Below are 14,400 nucleotides of genomic sequence, written 5' to 3' on the forward strand. Positions count from 1 at the left end.
CTGGGTGACAGAGACAGATACTGTCTCCAAGAAAAAAAAAAAAAAAAGAAGAAGAAAGAAGAAATAAGTAGAATTTTTAAAATTCCTACCAATTTGTTGTCAATGGGATGGTGTGTGTGATATAGTTCGGATGTGCCCTCCAAATCACCTGTTTCGATATAATCCCCAGTGTTGGAGGCAGGGCCTGGTGGAAGGTATTTCGATCATGGGGGCAGATCCCTCACGGCTTGGTGCTGTCCTCACCATAGTGACTTAGTTCTTACAAGATGCAATCATTTAAAAGTGTGTGGCACCTCCCCTCCTTCCCTCTCCCTCTTGGTCCTGCTTTGACCACGTGACATGCAAGCTCCCACTTTGCCTTTCGCCATAAGTAAAAGTTCCCAAGGCATCCCCATAAGCAGTCGCAGTGCTATGCTTCCTGTACAGCCTGCAGAACCATGAGCCAATTAAACCTCTTATAAATTACCCTAGTCTCAGGTAATTATTTATAGCAACATAAGAATGGCCTGATAAAGTGACTTTCAGAGACAGGGTCTCACTGTTGCCCAGGCTAAAGTGCAGTGGCACAATCAGAGTTCACTGCAGTCTCAAACCCCTGGGCTCAAGCAATCCTTGCACCTCAGCCTCAGAATAGCTAGTACCGTGGGAAAACACCACTGTGCCCAGCTAAGTTTCATTTGTTCGTTTGTAGAGACAGGGTCTTGCTATGTTGCCCAGTCTGATCTAGAACTCCTGGGCTCAAGTGAGCCTCCCACCTTGGTCTTCCAAAGTACTGGGATGCAGGTGTGAGTCACCAAGCCTGGCCAAGACTGAGTTGTTAAATTCAGTTGAACAAAGCCTGGGTCCCCCACTGCCTAGGGATCAGTCCCTGTGAGGAAAGCTGCATCAGCATCTGATACCCTCAAAGATTATCATTCTGAAAAGAAGTATCTTGAAGGGCTTCTGCATCATCAGACATTTTACCACATGCAAAAAGAGTTTGAGAAAATTGAGTTTTCCTAGCTCATAACTACAGTACAGGCTTCAGTTGTGAAAACTTTCTAAAATTCCAACTTATTTCTTCCTTTGTTTTTCAAGGTATAATTGGTGAAGTAAGTTGAAACCCTTTGTAGGGTCCTTCATAATCTTTTCCCCACTTGTGTTCTGCCCTCTCTGTGAATAGTCAAGGCCAGCCAGACATGAAGAGGCTCTGAGAATAAGAAGTTTTTGGTGCTCTGTGGCTAAAAGATCCAGGGCCACAAAATGATAAGTTTATTTAAGAGAAGGAGAAGCCAGGTGCAGGGGTGCAAACCTCCTCCTAGCTACTCAGGAGGCTGAGGTGGGAGGATTGTCTGAACCCAGTCTGAGGTCATAGTATTCTATGATGGTACTTGTGAATAGCCATTGCACTCCAGCCTGAGCAACATAGCAAGACCCTGTCTCTTTTAAAAAAATAGAGAGAGAAGGAGGAGAATTAGCCAGTAATTTACTGTATTTATTCCTTCTCTCTCACCTCCACTGAAGTCTACCAGGCACTGATTTGGTTCCAGCCGAATACTCTCCGGTGCTCTATGATGGTCTATGAGACCTAACAAACTGAAGTGCCTCACAACAGCCTAGGGGATCACAGAGAGACTGATCATGGCCGTGATGTTCAGTGTTGCACTGGTTCTAGGGGACACTGTGCCAGCCAGCGGCAGCCCTGCCAGAGGACTTTCAACCAGATCCCGATACCCATGGATTGCTGTGGAAGATGGTGTTATTTATAGTCATGATCAGATTTTTAATAATTAAAGGCCTATCTTATACAACTAAAGACATAGAACTAGGCACTGATGTTTCTGTTCTTCTAGAGGAAAGACTTTCAAATTTTTTACACATTTAACCTTTTTCAAAAAGAATTTGAAGGCCTTGAATTAACTTTAATGGAATCCATGCTCCAAAACAAACTATCGGAAATGGAAAAACCGGAAAGCATTAAAAAAGAGCTGAAAATCTCCAACTCTTTGCTTGGACTTAGAAAATACATTCTTTTAGAAAACGACTTAGCAAAGAGTGACCTGAACATTTAGAACAAGTTGAACCTGACATTACAAGAAATATCCAGAAGATTCATCAAGCAAAATAATAGACAATGCATTAAAGACATTCAATTTCAAGTAGCTACAAGCAAACAGCCTTCAAAATATATCAGAAGACTGAAGAACAACTTCAGACAGCACTGAGGAGATGTTTCTGATGAAAATTTCTATATTATGAGAAGTAAAAAACTGCTTTCACAAGAAACTAAGGAGGTGTGCAGTGCTCTGACTGTAACAGAAACATAGGCGGTCCTCCGCCTATGCTCCGTGTTGACGTACATTGTTTCTATAAAAAGAACTAACTATGTTAGGATGAAAGGAAGCTATCTGTGCAGACCTGTCTTTAGAACCTTTGAAGATAATAAAATAATATTTGATTCTATGGTGATATTCTCTAGATGAAGCTATGGTGAAAAATGTTTTGGAAAGGCAAAAAAAAAAAAAAAGACACAGTAGTAGCAGTTCCCAAAGTGGTGAAATCAGTACTAAGAGCAAGTCTGTAGATTCTAGCATTGGGGGCCTTTCATAGTCCAGCCCTGTGGCCAGTCTCAATGTAAATTCCACCAAGAGCTCAGGACAAAGCAACAATAATCAAATACGTGTGCAGAATTTCAAATAAAATGTGGTGGTGCCATTAAGATACTGAAACTCTCTCAGAGAAAATGTCTTGAAGGGCTGCTAGACCTGATAAATTATATAGATGTTGCTGAGCAAGATGAAAAGTTGCCTCTTGTTCTTCCGGAGGAAAAATTTATAATGGGAGTTTCCAAGTGTGATATAAGTATCAACATCAGATCAGTATGATATATTGTATAGGCATGTTCTATATTTAATCCTCTGGATGGTGTGTTATGATGATGGTCTGAGGGTGGAAAAAATCTTATTGGCTCTGAAGAACACAGATGCAAGCAATGATGAATACAGCCTGTGTGTTCATCAGTGCAACCAGGTGGAACAAACATAAGCAATTTGAAAAGTTCTATCTGCCACTTTTGACTCTGTATTAACATCTGAGAAATGTTGAATCCTGCAATCAAGTGAAAGTCAATTTATCTGAAAGTTCAGCTGTGTTCAAAACAGTTGTTTTCAATCTGCAATGTTGTACTATTACGGAAATATGAAGTGATCCCTTTTCTGGATTTTCTTAAGAAAATGCAATAAATAAAATATTGATTTTTTTATATTAAGATGTTTCATATTAAACAGTGGGGGAAAAAAGAAGCTAAAGAGTGGATAGAAAGATGAGCAAACTTATTAATCAGGAAAATAAAGTTTTAAAAAGCTAGTGCGTATGGAATAAGCTTTAAATAATAAAGTCAGATCCACCATTTGCTAAAGATGACAGATAAGGCTGCTGTTGATGTAGAAGAAAACATGAACAGTGGAATTCTGAAATTAGATATAATGAATGCATCAGAGTATGGGTACTTCTAAAAATAAATCCAAAAGAATTCTGAAAAAATATGAGTAATGTTGCATAGTTAAATACAGCTCATCTAGGCTGGGCTAGGCCAAGTGGCTATCCTGGCTTCAGCTGGGCTTATTTTCAAATTTATTTTAGAAACTCTTAACCAGATGTTCACTGTAAATTAACTGAAGGAGATAAAATAGTTGACGCACTGAAAAATTATAAGTCTCCAAGTGAGAAATCTTCACTACAATCAGAAATGGGGGGAAATGCAGTCAGAAAGGGAGAGACAAAAGCTCCAGTGGCAACTTTAAGTCCTTCCTACAGTGCCCTGAGAAAGAGAAATGTTTTCACCAAATATCTAATGTGGAGATAATTCACTCTGTAAAGATAGTGAAGATGCCTACAAAAAAAGATGAAAAGATTAACATGTAAAGAGCTGCACATTTCCAAAACATTTTTAAGGAAGAACATAAATATTTGGGGAAGTAACTTCATTCAGAAAAATAACTCAAAATGTATCACCAACCTAAAAGTAAAATGCAAAACTATAAACTCCTAGAAGAGAATCACCAAGGAGAAAATCTAGATGACCTTGGATATGAAAATGAATATCACATCAAGATACAATCCATGAAAGAAAGAATTGATAAACTGGACTTCATTAAAATAAAATAAAATAAATCTCTGCTCTGCAAAAGACAACATCAACGTAATGGAAAAACAAGTCACAGACTGGGAGAAAATATTTGCAAAGGGGATATCTGATTTTAAAAAACCTCTAATCCAAAATATACAAAGAATTCTTAAAACTCAACAATAAGAAAACAATTCAACTAAAACATGGGCCAAAGAACATACCAGACATCTCACCCAAGATAATAAAGATGGCAAATAAGCATGTGAAAAGATACTCTACGTCATATGTCATTAGAGAAATGCAAAATGAAACAACAATGAGATACCAATACACACCTTTAAAATGGCCAAAATCCAGAACTGACTACAGCAAATGTCAAAAAGGACATGCAACAGGAATTCCCATTTGTTGCTGGTGGGAATGCAACATAGTACAGTCACTTTGGAAGTGGTTGGTGGTTTCTCATGAAACTAATCATACTCTTACCTTATGATTGAGCAATTATGCCCTTCAATATCTGCCCAAAGGAGTTGAAAACTTGCACCCACACAAAAACCTGCACATGAATGTTTATAGCAACGTTTTCATATTTGTCAAAACTTGGAAGCAACAAAGATGTCCTTCAGTAGGTGAGTGGATAAACTGTGGTACACCTAGACGATGGAATATTTCTCAGCACTAAAAAGAAATGAGCTATTAAGCCCTGAAAAGACATGGAGGAAACATAAATGCATATTACTAAGTGAAAGAAGCTAATCTGAAAAGGCTACATATTGTGTGATTCCAACTATAACACTCCGGAAAAGGCAAAACTATGGAGACAGAAAACAGAAAATTGGTGGTTGCTAGGGGTTATGGGGTTATGGGGTAGGGAGGGAGGAATGGGCAGAACACAGAGAATTTTTAGGGCAGAGTGAAAATACTATGATGCTACAATGGTGGATACATGTCATTATAAATTTGTCTAAACCCACAGAACGTACAACACCAAGAACAAACCCTAATGTCAACTATGGACTCTGGGTGGTAATGATGTGTCAATATAAGTTTATCAACTGTCAGGTATTAGTAATGGGGTGGTTATGTATGTATGCGAGCAGAAGACATATGCGCTATCTCTGTACCTTCCTCTCAAATGTGCTGTAATCTGCTCTACAAAAACATTCTTTAAATTAAAAAGTAACCTTACACCACTGATGTGCCCAAAGGAGCATTTGAAAGGGCCCAAGACGACCACCAGGAAACTTCATAAATGAACAGATCCCCAAAAAGGAATGAGGATTCTGCACAGGAGCAAGACAGAAAAATGGACAAAAGAGTCACCTAGAAGAAACTAGTCCTACTACAAAGTTTAGCTGAAGGCCAGTCCTGAGAACTATGTACTATCATCTACCAAGCTGTCCAGGACATTTCCAGTATTGTTTTCTTTTAAATTCCTACAAAGGAAGAGTGCTATAAGTACTTGTGCATGAAAGATAAGTAGCCTAAGCACAACAAAGCCAAACAATGTGCCTGAGTTCTAAACAAATTAGGGCAGAGACTAGGAACAAAAACCAAGTATCCCAATTATGGACAACCCCTCCGCCATCCCACTCTCCTAAGGGTACTTCATGAAAAGAAATGCAAAATTATTCTGTCTTTTGAAACTGGGAACTTTTGAGGGGACTAGTGCCACATGGCAACTGTGTCAAGGCCTACAGATACCTCCTTAAAAGCATTATATTTTTTCTAATTAATTCTGTTGAGATTTTGGAATTTTTGTTTCAAAAATGTGTTTGGGAGAGAAATCCACAAGGTTTTAGGTTATTAGGAAGTAGTCCATGAATAAAAACCTGTGAAAACCAATTCTGAAATGGATTAATGCTCTCTACATACAAATAGTCATCAGTATACTGAAAAAGAAATACTAATATAAACAGATTCCTTATTTATTAGATGAAAAATGGCTTTCTTCAGACTTTTTTTAAAAAGGCTTTGTGATTATTATCACATAGATACTTAAAATTTTGTATTTTGTTAACTTACTATCCCCACATTTCAAAAAAGTAGTCGATAGGACACTTGACACTCCAATGGTTTGGCAAAATTTCATGGACAGAAATTAAAATCCCAGTCAAAAGAAACACCAAAAAAGAAATTCCTAGCTTTACCCTCATAGACAATATGCCAACTATGTAACCTATTTTATAAGAAAGCATTTATATCACCTATTCTCCCCTGGTATTCCATGCACAAAAAGAGTGCAGCAGCAGGAACACATTGGAAACAATTCCCTTATTCAGACCTCATACTTATAGTCCTTTACCTTACAGACCTAATAGCTACAACAACCTTTCCAAGGTATTTCAATACATGTTAGTATTTTTTAGGAAAAAAAAAAAAAACAAACACTTCATGACGCTCTTATTGCTGGTTTATGAAGGGCATCTAGATGTTTTTGTAAACAGGGGGCTATTAAATTTAAGCAGGACCTGCCTGCATTGGAAGTATGACATACTCCATATCATATACTTGGCATAAATTTAAGACAGAACCATGGAATTACACTAACTGGAAGTATCAACACAAGGACTGGTAAAATTATTAACTTAGCTATAATACATGTCAAAGAGGTTTAACCTGTGATTTATTTCTGACAAAAACACTCATTTTCTCTCAGCTTCTGGGTATGAACATTACATTCTCAAAAATTAATCATAATTTTTAAATCTCAGATCATATTGGGGTTAAGGAGTAAAGTACAAAATCTCATGGGGTCATAGTTTCATTCTATTAAAGAATATTTCACCAACTAAAGTTAAATCGGACAATTTTTTTTGTTTTTAAACACAGGCATTATACTTCTTTAAATATATTCGACAATTAGGGTAAAAAAAGTTTTCATTTTTTCCAATTACTCATCACCACATAGCATTTAACTTCCTGATTCTTTTTTCTTTTTTTTTTTAACTAACGCACCTATTTAACATTTCATAAGGTAATCAATAGGTTTACAGCTCTCAGAAATTTGGAAATTAAAATATCTTACTAACTGAAAAAAGCAAAGCACAGAATAATACACAGAATTATACTTTTGTGTTTTTTAAAGCAAGTATCTTTGTTCCTAAATTCCTTTTTTTTTTTTTTAATCTCTTTTTTTTTTTTTTTTAAGAGGCAGGGTCTCCCTCTGTCACCCAGGCTAGAGGGCAGTGGCACCATCATGGCTCACTGTAGCCTCAAACTCCTTGGGCTCAAGCAATCCTCCCACCTCAACCGCCTGAGTAGATGGGACTACAGGTGCATACCACCATGCCTAGGTAATTTTTTTTAAATATATTTTTGTACAGACGGGGTCTAGCTATGCTGCCCAAGCTGGTCTTGAACTCCTGGGCTCAAGCAAGCCTCCTCCTTTCTTGGCCTTCCAAACTGCTGTGATTACAGGCGTGAGCCACAGCATCCAGTGGTTTCTACATTTCTAAAGCATAAGTAGGAGAGTTATTTTATATAAATATTTTTAGTTAATAGGAATAGGAATTAATAATTTTTATTAATAAAATTAGCATAGAGTGGGAGCAGAAGGGAGAAGTATGATGGGAAATTTTTACTCTTCATAATTTAAGACACGCAAAATATATCATACAAGAACCTAAGATATGTTATGCAAGAAACTTGTATTTTTTGTTTGCCTTCTTCTATAAACTTTTAAAAAATTATAAAAAGTTCATAAACTATCTGGAAAACCTCCACCACTAATCTGTTCAATCAATCTCTCCAGTAGAGGGCATGGTAGGTTCAACACAGAAAATGTATGGTTCGTTTATAAGCCACTCTCAAACTATGGTTTTGCTGCGCAACTTTTACAACCCACTGCATTGTTTCCTCCTCTACCACAGGATGGAAAATATGTGTCATCTTTATGTGGAGCAATTCTATTTACCTAAAAGCCAGTTGCAACAACAAAAAGGGAAGTCATCAAAGATTCCAGCTTTCGTTTTACATATATATACGTAAATATACATGTAATACATATTACACATACGCGTGAAATATATAAGATGTATATATTCATGTTATATATAACATGTATATGTAAATATACATATATTGCCCTGTCTTTTAAAAGACATTAACATGGCAAGTTTTTGAGGAAAAGGTTTCTATAGCAGGTACTGCCTTAACTCTTAAAATTACACAGAGATACAAAAATTGCAAGTTGATTTATATCCAGATTTATTAACCAACCACATAATTTTCAGAGAAAAATTAATTTTCTGCCACCTGACATCAGCCACTGATCTGGGTTTATGAAAAAAGCAAAGAATTATATTAAATACAAAAACATCAAGAACAATCTATATTTAAACCAGTTGCTTACACAGGTACATGTATATTCACCTTCATTAATATATTGAGATGATTAAACTTCCTTGGTGTGGAGATCTCTGAAAAGTGTACTTAATTATTATTATTTTAAGAGACAGGGTCTCACTCTATCACTCAAGTTGGAGTGCAACGGCACAATCACAGCTCACTGCAACTTGAATGCTTGAGCCTCGAACTTCTGAGCTCAAGCCTTCCGCCTGCCTCAGCCTCCCAACGTGCTGGAATTTCCAGCATGAACCACAATACCCAGCCTGAAAAGTTTAAATATTAATCAGTTTCCTTATTTTTCTGATTTGTTTATTATCCAGTGAGCATTTATTAAATATCTATAATGAGCTTGATCTTCTACAAATTTGTGTATCTTGTGTATTTGTGTACCTACAAATTTAAACATTTTGATATTTAATAGTACCTACACATTTATAACCTAATTACCTCTGAGTTAATCCTCGTATGATTTTTCCATCGTGAATAGCTATGGTTTGAACATTTCCTTTTTCCACACATATGCAAATCAGCAATAAACTTTTGTACAGTACTTTAGAGCTTAGAAAAGACCTTTCATGTAAGAGTCACATAATATCCTCTGAGGCTGGCCAGAAACTACATGTTACTCTTATTACAGATGAGAAACTGGGACTCAAAGAGGTGTGAAGCTACTGTCCCAACAGTTACTTATCATTTACTGGTTAAGTCTAGGCTCTAATTAGGTCTCCTGACAGAAGTCCAGCTCTCTCTCTCTTTCTCTGCGGCCTCTTTGCGAGAACTCCTGGCCTACCAGCGAATTTAACTGTCTATGAGTGAATTCTAACATCTAAGGTTCTAAGTATAAAATATATTGAGGTTTACATTGGTGAGAAAAAGCAAGTGTCTGCGTATTACAGACAGCTGATAAATACGTACTGAGTCATCAGAAAGTGAAAATAGATGTAGGAATATTATGCAAAGTTTAGGAGAGGAAGAGCATATGCTTAAGGAAAAATGGCATTGAGTTAACAAGCATGTTTCAAAATATCTGTTACTGAAATCTACATGATTTTCCTCTCCACAATAAAGTCCACAACTGTTGTCTTAAATAACTGCAGGTTTTGCCCTCTAAGTCAAACTTGGAGCTCCAACTACTGGCAGCTCACCGTAAGAATATATTAACTATTTCCAATTTTCTTTTAACAAGTTGAATACTATCTAGAGAAAATATCTGCAGCTTGGTTGCAAAGCCGCTTAAACATTTCATTGGCTAGTTCTGGTAATATTGTACGAAATCAACTCATTTTGTGGTTGAGGTAATCTATTTGTTTTTACCAATCAAGTCGTTTTAAAACCTTCAGGAGTAGAGATGATACTTGAAGAATTAACAAAAAACTTAATGAAGGAAACTGTTAACTCCTCCTTCCCCCTACTTTTTGCCAGTTATTAAAAGTTCTGGTAAATCCTAACTCAAAACAAGAATGACTCATGAGGAAATCCTGACTCCTTGAACTCATGATTCTAGTGCATTACAGCTCTGAAATATCTGTGTCTCCAGCTTTCTCTCCCACCATAAGGAAACTTGTGATTTCCATTTTGGCAGATGTGACCAAGGGCTCCTGAGGAATGACCCTATAGACAGACCCAGCCACTTGCCTAGTAGTGATCAAAAATGCAAATCCAATTAAAGCACTGTCTTCTGATAAAGTCACCTTCTCTTGTTCAATCCCTAATGTTCATTCCCAACGTGTTTCAAGACGCCCCAGCAAGCTGCAGAGCAGGTCCCACCCTGCCCCCGGGCAGTCAACGTTTCAGGTTACACCTTCCTTAAATTAAGTGGCAGAGAGAAACGGGGGAGGGTCTTCCCGTAGCCTCAGTTCATTGACCAGGGTGTGTCGAATGAGTCCCTACAGTAGGACAGCAAACAAGAAATGAGGCGCGGGGTCAGGGAACGCGCTCAAAAAAAGAAGAAAAATCCCACTCTTCATTCAAAATCAGGCCACTGAACTCCGGCCTCGCGGCGGGCGACCTCCTCCTGCCAGGGAATCGCCGCTCTGGCCTGGGGCTGGGGAGCCCGTCAGGGTGGGTGGGTGAGGGAGCGACGTAGCCTCCGCCAGGCCGCAGCCAACTTCGGCTCTCTCCCTCCGCCGCAAGCCCCCGCCTGGCCGCCACGCTTCAGCAAAAGGTCGTGGGCAACAGCCCACACTGAAAAGTCCCTGTCTGCTCGCACGCCGGCCCCAGCTGGCCGCTGCTATGTAGTCCGAGTGCGCAAGAAGCCCGGGCCGCAGACGTCAGCAGCGCCCTGGCTTCCAGACCCTTCGGCGTTAACCGAGACTGCCGCTGGCGGGCGCTGACCCCCATCCCAGTGCCCGTTTGCAACCAACCAATCCGCGTCCTCTTGAGGCGGGGCCGGAGCCGCGAAGCCCCGCCCCCAAGTCGCGGCTTCTTATAAAAGCTGCGACGCACGCCCAGCAGCCAACAGCCGCGGCCCCAGCGGAAGGACGATAATGCAAAGTGCTATGTTCTTGGCTGTTCAACACGACTGCAGACCTATGGACACTAGCGCTGGCAGCGGCCACAAGAGCGAGGAGAAGCGGGAAAAGATGAAACGGACCCTGTGAGTATGGCTTTCTTCCCTCTCCCGCCACCCCTGCCACACACTGCGAGCTGCAAACGCGGTACTTTGGGCTCGGCTTTGATGTTAGGAAACTAGCCCGAGCCTCTGCAGGGGAAAAAAAAAATCGAAAAGGTCAGTTTGTTAAGGTTAAATCTGGGTGATGCTCGGGTAGAGTTTAGGAACCGAGGGAGATAGTTGATATGAGGGCGGTGGTGGATGCGCTAAGAAATTGCGGGTTGGCTTTTTGTCCTCCTGCATTCAAAATGACATCAGAATCCTGCGGCTGAAGCGCGTCCCCAGCATGCATACGTTGCATGATGAGTTCTCATCAGCTTACACAGCTCCTGGAAGGAGATGCTCTTGCTGGTTGTGAATATACTCGTTTAAAATCCACTTTTGTTTTTTAATTATAGAGCAGATCTCATCCAGTCATGAATGTGGAACAAATAATTGTTCTGCAGCGTCTGCTTAAAAGAAGTGTTGTAGGTGGGGAAGGAAGAGCGCAGGGGAATCAGTCACCCACCTCCTTGTACACTGTCTCTGGCATGCTCCAGAACCTCTTGCTCTAAAGAGAGAAGCGTGGGCCGGCTCCAGACAGTTCCACGTCTGTCCTTTTCATTAAATTGTAAAACCCCTCGGAATTGTAATTAACCTTGCAAACAAACTGATGCCCTTTGTAAGCCAGAAATAATATCTGCCTTTTGAACTAAATTCATTAACAATTCTTTAAAATACCCTAGTGATTGTAGGTAGCCCTGCCCTTAGTTGTAAAACTAGTAGATACGATCAGTTTAATGGATGAAACTGCTCAGTACATGAGGTTTAAATGTTAAGTGGATAAGACTGTTATTTGAAGAGTTCTTGCTTTGCCTTATGCGGTTTGTCTCTAGTTACTGGGTGACTTTATTTGGTAAAAATGCGTTCAGCTGCAGTAGCATATTCAAGTGTTGCTACTTAGTGATTATCTTTTTTAAATTTTTTTGTTTGTTTTAGTTTAAAAGATTGGAAGACCCGTTTGAGCTACTTCTTGCAAAATTCCTCTACTCCTGGGAAACCCAAAACCGGCAAAAAAAGCAAACAACAAGCTTTCATCAAGTAAGTTGAGAATCCTGTACTTGCAAATGTTAATAGTTAGTTGCTGAACTGAAAAGGGGAACTCTGATGTGCATAAGCTAACATGCAGAACCTCTCTTGCAGACCTTCTCCTGAGGAAGCACAGCTGTGGTCAGAAGCATTTGACGAGCTGCTAGCTAGCAAATGTAAGTTAACTCTTGAACTTTAGCCATTGCTAATATTGCAAAAGCCTGCAAAGGCTGGGTCCACACAACAAAAGAGCAGCTTGCCTGAGGGGGATTAGACTGCAGTCACTATTGGATAAAGCCTGTTTTTCTCTCCTTTATTTCCCAGGGTTTAACCATGGAAATAAATGCATGTATTTCCTCCAGGTGGGGAAGAAAATCAGCCTAAAAAAATTAAAGTGGCAGTTGCTTATAGTTAAGGTTGAGTCAGTTTTTCCATTGCATACAATGTTTTCAAGAGGCTTAGTTCCCAGAGAATTTATGTCTCCCCTATAAATATTTACTTTGCATTGACAGCAAAGTACTTATATTTTTGCAGCAGAGGGCCAACATAAGCATTTTGCCTACTGGTATCTTCGTCTTTAAAAAGCTAAATTTTGAGAATTACAGGTTTAAGCGAAATCTAGAAAATTGCTGTCATTTAGAAATAATTAAAATGTGAGGGAGAAGTACTAGGAGAAACATAAAGAATCATTTGGTCACTCGGTTCTTCACATTCTGCATGCTTTCTTTTCTCCCCCCTTCAGATGGTCTTGCTGCATTCAGGGCTTTTTTAAAGTCGGAATTCTGTGAAGAAAATATTGAATTCTGGCTGGCCTGTGAAGACTTCAAAAAAACCAAATCACCCCAAAAATTGTCCTCAAAAGCAAGGAAAATATATACTGATTTTATAGAAAAGGAAGCTCCAAAAGAGGTAAGGAAACAAGTTCCTAAACTGAGCACAATCTGGACATTTTTAGCACAAAAGTGAAACAAAATAAGGGCAAAGTGGGGCCAGAAGGAGGGGTAAAAAGTCCCCCCACGTTGTAGCTTTCAGTTATGTTAAAGTTCTTCTGTGACTTAGGTAGTAAAGCTAATCACACATAATTTTTATTTTTTGTTTTCAAATACTAAATTTTAATCTTTAACTCTGAACACCAAATAAACAACTTTTTTGTTTTATTTCAGATAAACATAGATTTTCAAACCAAAACTCTGATTGCCCAGAATATACAAGAAGCTACAAGTGGCTGCTTCACAACTGCCCAGAAAAGGGTATACAGCTTGATGGAGAACAACTCTTATCCCCGTTTCTTGGAGTCAGAATTCTACCAGGACTTGTGTAAAAAGCCTCAAATCACCACAGAGCCTCATGCTACATGAAATGTAAAAGGGAGCCCAGAAATGGAGGACATTTCATTCTTTTTCCTAAGGGGAAAGACTGACCTGCCATAAAGACTGACCTTGAATTCAGCCTGGGTGTTCAGGAAACATCGCTCAGAACTATTGATTCAAAGCTGGGTAGTGAATCAGGAAGCCAGTAACTGACTAGGAGAAGCTGGTATCAGAACAGCTTCTCTCACTGTGTACAGAACGCAAGAAGGGAATAGGTGGTCTGAACGTGGTGTCTCACTCTGAAAAGCAGGAATGTAAGACGATGAAAGAGACAATGTAATACTGTTGGTCCAAAAGCATTTAAAATCAATAGATCTGGGATTATGTGGCCTTAGGTAGCTGACTGTACATCTTTCCCTAAATCGATCCATGTTACCACATAGTAGTTTTAGTTTAGGACTCAATAACAGTAAAGTGTTTACTATGTGCAAGGGTATTGGAGTTCTTATGACCACAGATCATCGGTACTGTTGTCTCATGTAGTGCTGAAACTGAAATGGTCCATGTTTGCATTGTTAAAAATGACATGTGAAATAGAATGAGTACTATGGTGTTGAAAACTGCAGTCTCCGTTATGAGTGCCAAAAATCTGTCTTGAAGGCAGCTACACTTTGAAGTGGTCTTTGAATACTTTTAATAAATTTATTTTGATAAATAATATTGAACACTTGGAGTCTAGATGTGATTTTTTTTTTTTGATAACTGGAAATGTGGCAGATAAAGGGAAAACATCTTTATAGTGAAAGACATTTCAGTTTGCCTGCCTAGTAAGAACTGACAGTCTTCAGAACTGAGAAATGATAGTTGCAGACAGACAATTCTTTTTTTAAAAACCTATAAGCATTATGTAGGCCTAAGGAAGTCACATCCTTAGAACCACTGCATTTATGCTT

General features: G+C 39.0%; 1 protein-coding gene and 1 pseudogene across 1 annotated transcript; both read left to right on the forward strand.

Annotated features, from left to right (window-relative positions):
- Positions 1–1,620: 1,620 nt before the first annotated feature.
- Positions 1,621–3,084, forward strand: LOC102142901 (integrin beta-1-binding protein 1 pseudogene; annotated as a pseudogene).
- Positions 3,085–10,910: 7,826 nt separating this feature from the next.
- Positions 10,911–14,168, forward strand: RGS2 (regulator of G protein signaling 2). The gene is made up of 5 exons (XM_005540264.5): positions 10,911–11,054; positions 12,048–12,149; positions 12,252–12,313; positions 12,880–13,046; positions 13,301–14,168. The coding sequence occupies exons 1-5, from the start codon at positions 10,945–10,947 to the stop codon at positions 13,493–13,495; spliced, it is 636 nt and encodes a 211-aa protein (XP_005540321.1). The 5' UTR covers positions 10,911–10,944; the 3' UTR covers positions 13,496–14,168.
- The last annotated feature ends 232 nt before the right edge of the window (positions 14,169–14,400 follow it).

This window comes from Macaca fascicularis, chromosome 1, assembly GCF_037993035.2.
Source record: "Macaca fascicularis isolate 582-1 chromosome 1, T2T-MFA8v1.1".
Lineage (NCBI taxonomy): Eukaryota > Metazoa > Chordata > Mammalia > Primates > Cercopithecidae > Macaca > Macaca fascicularis.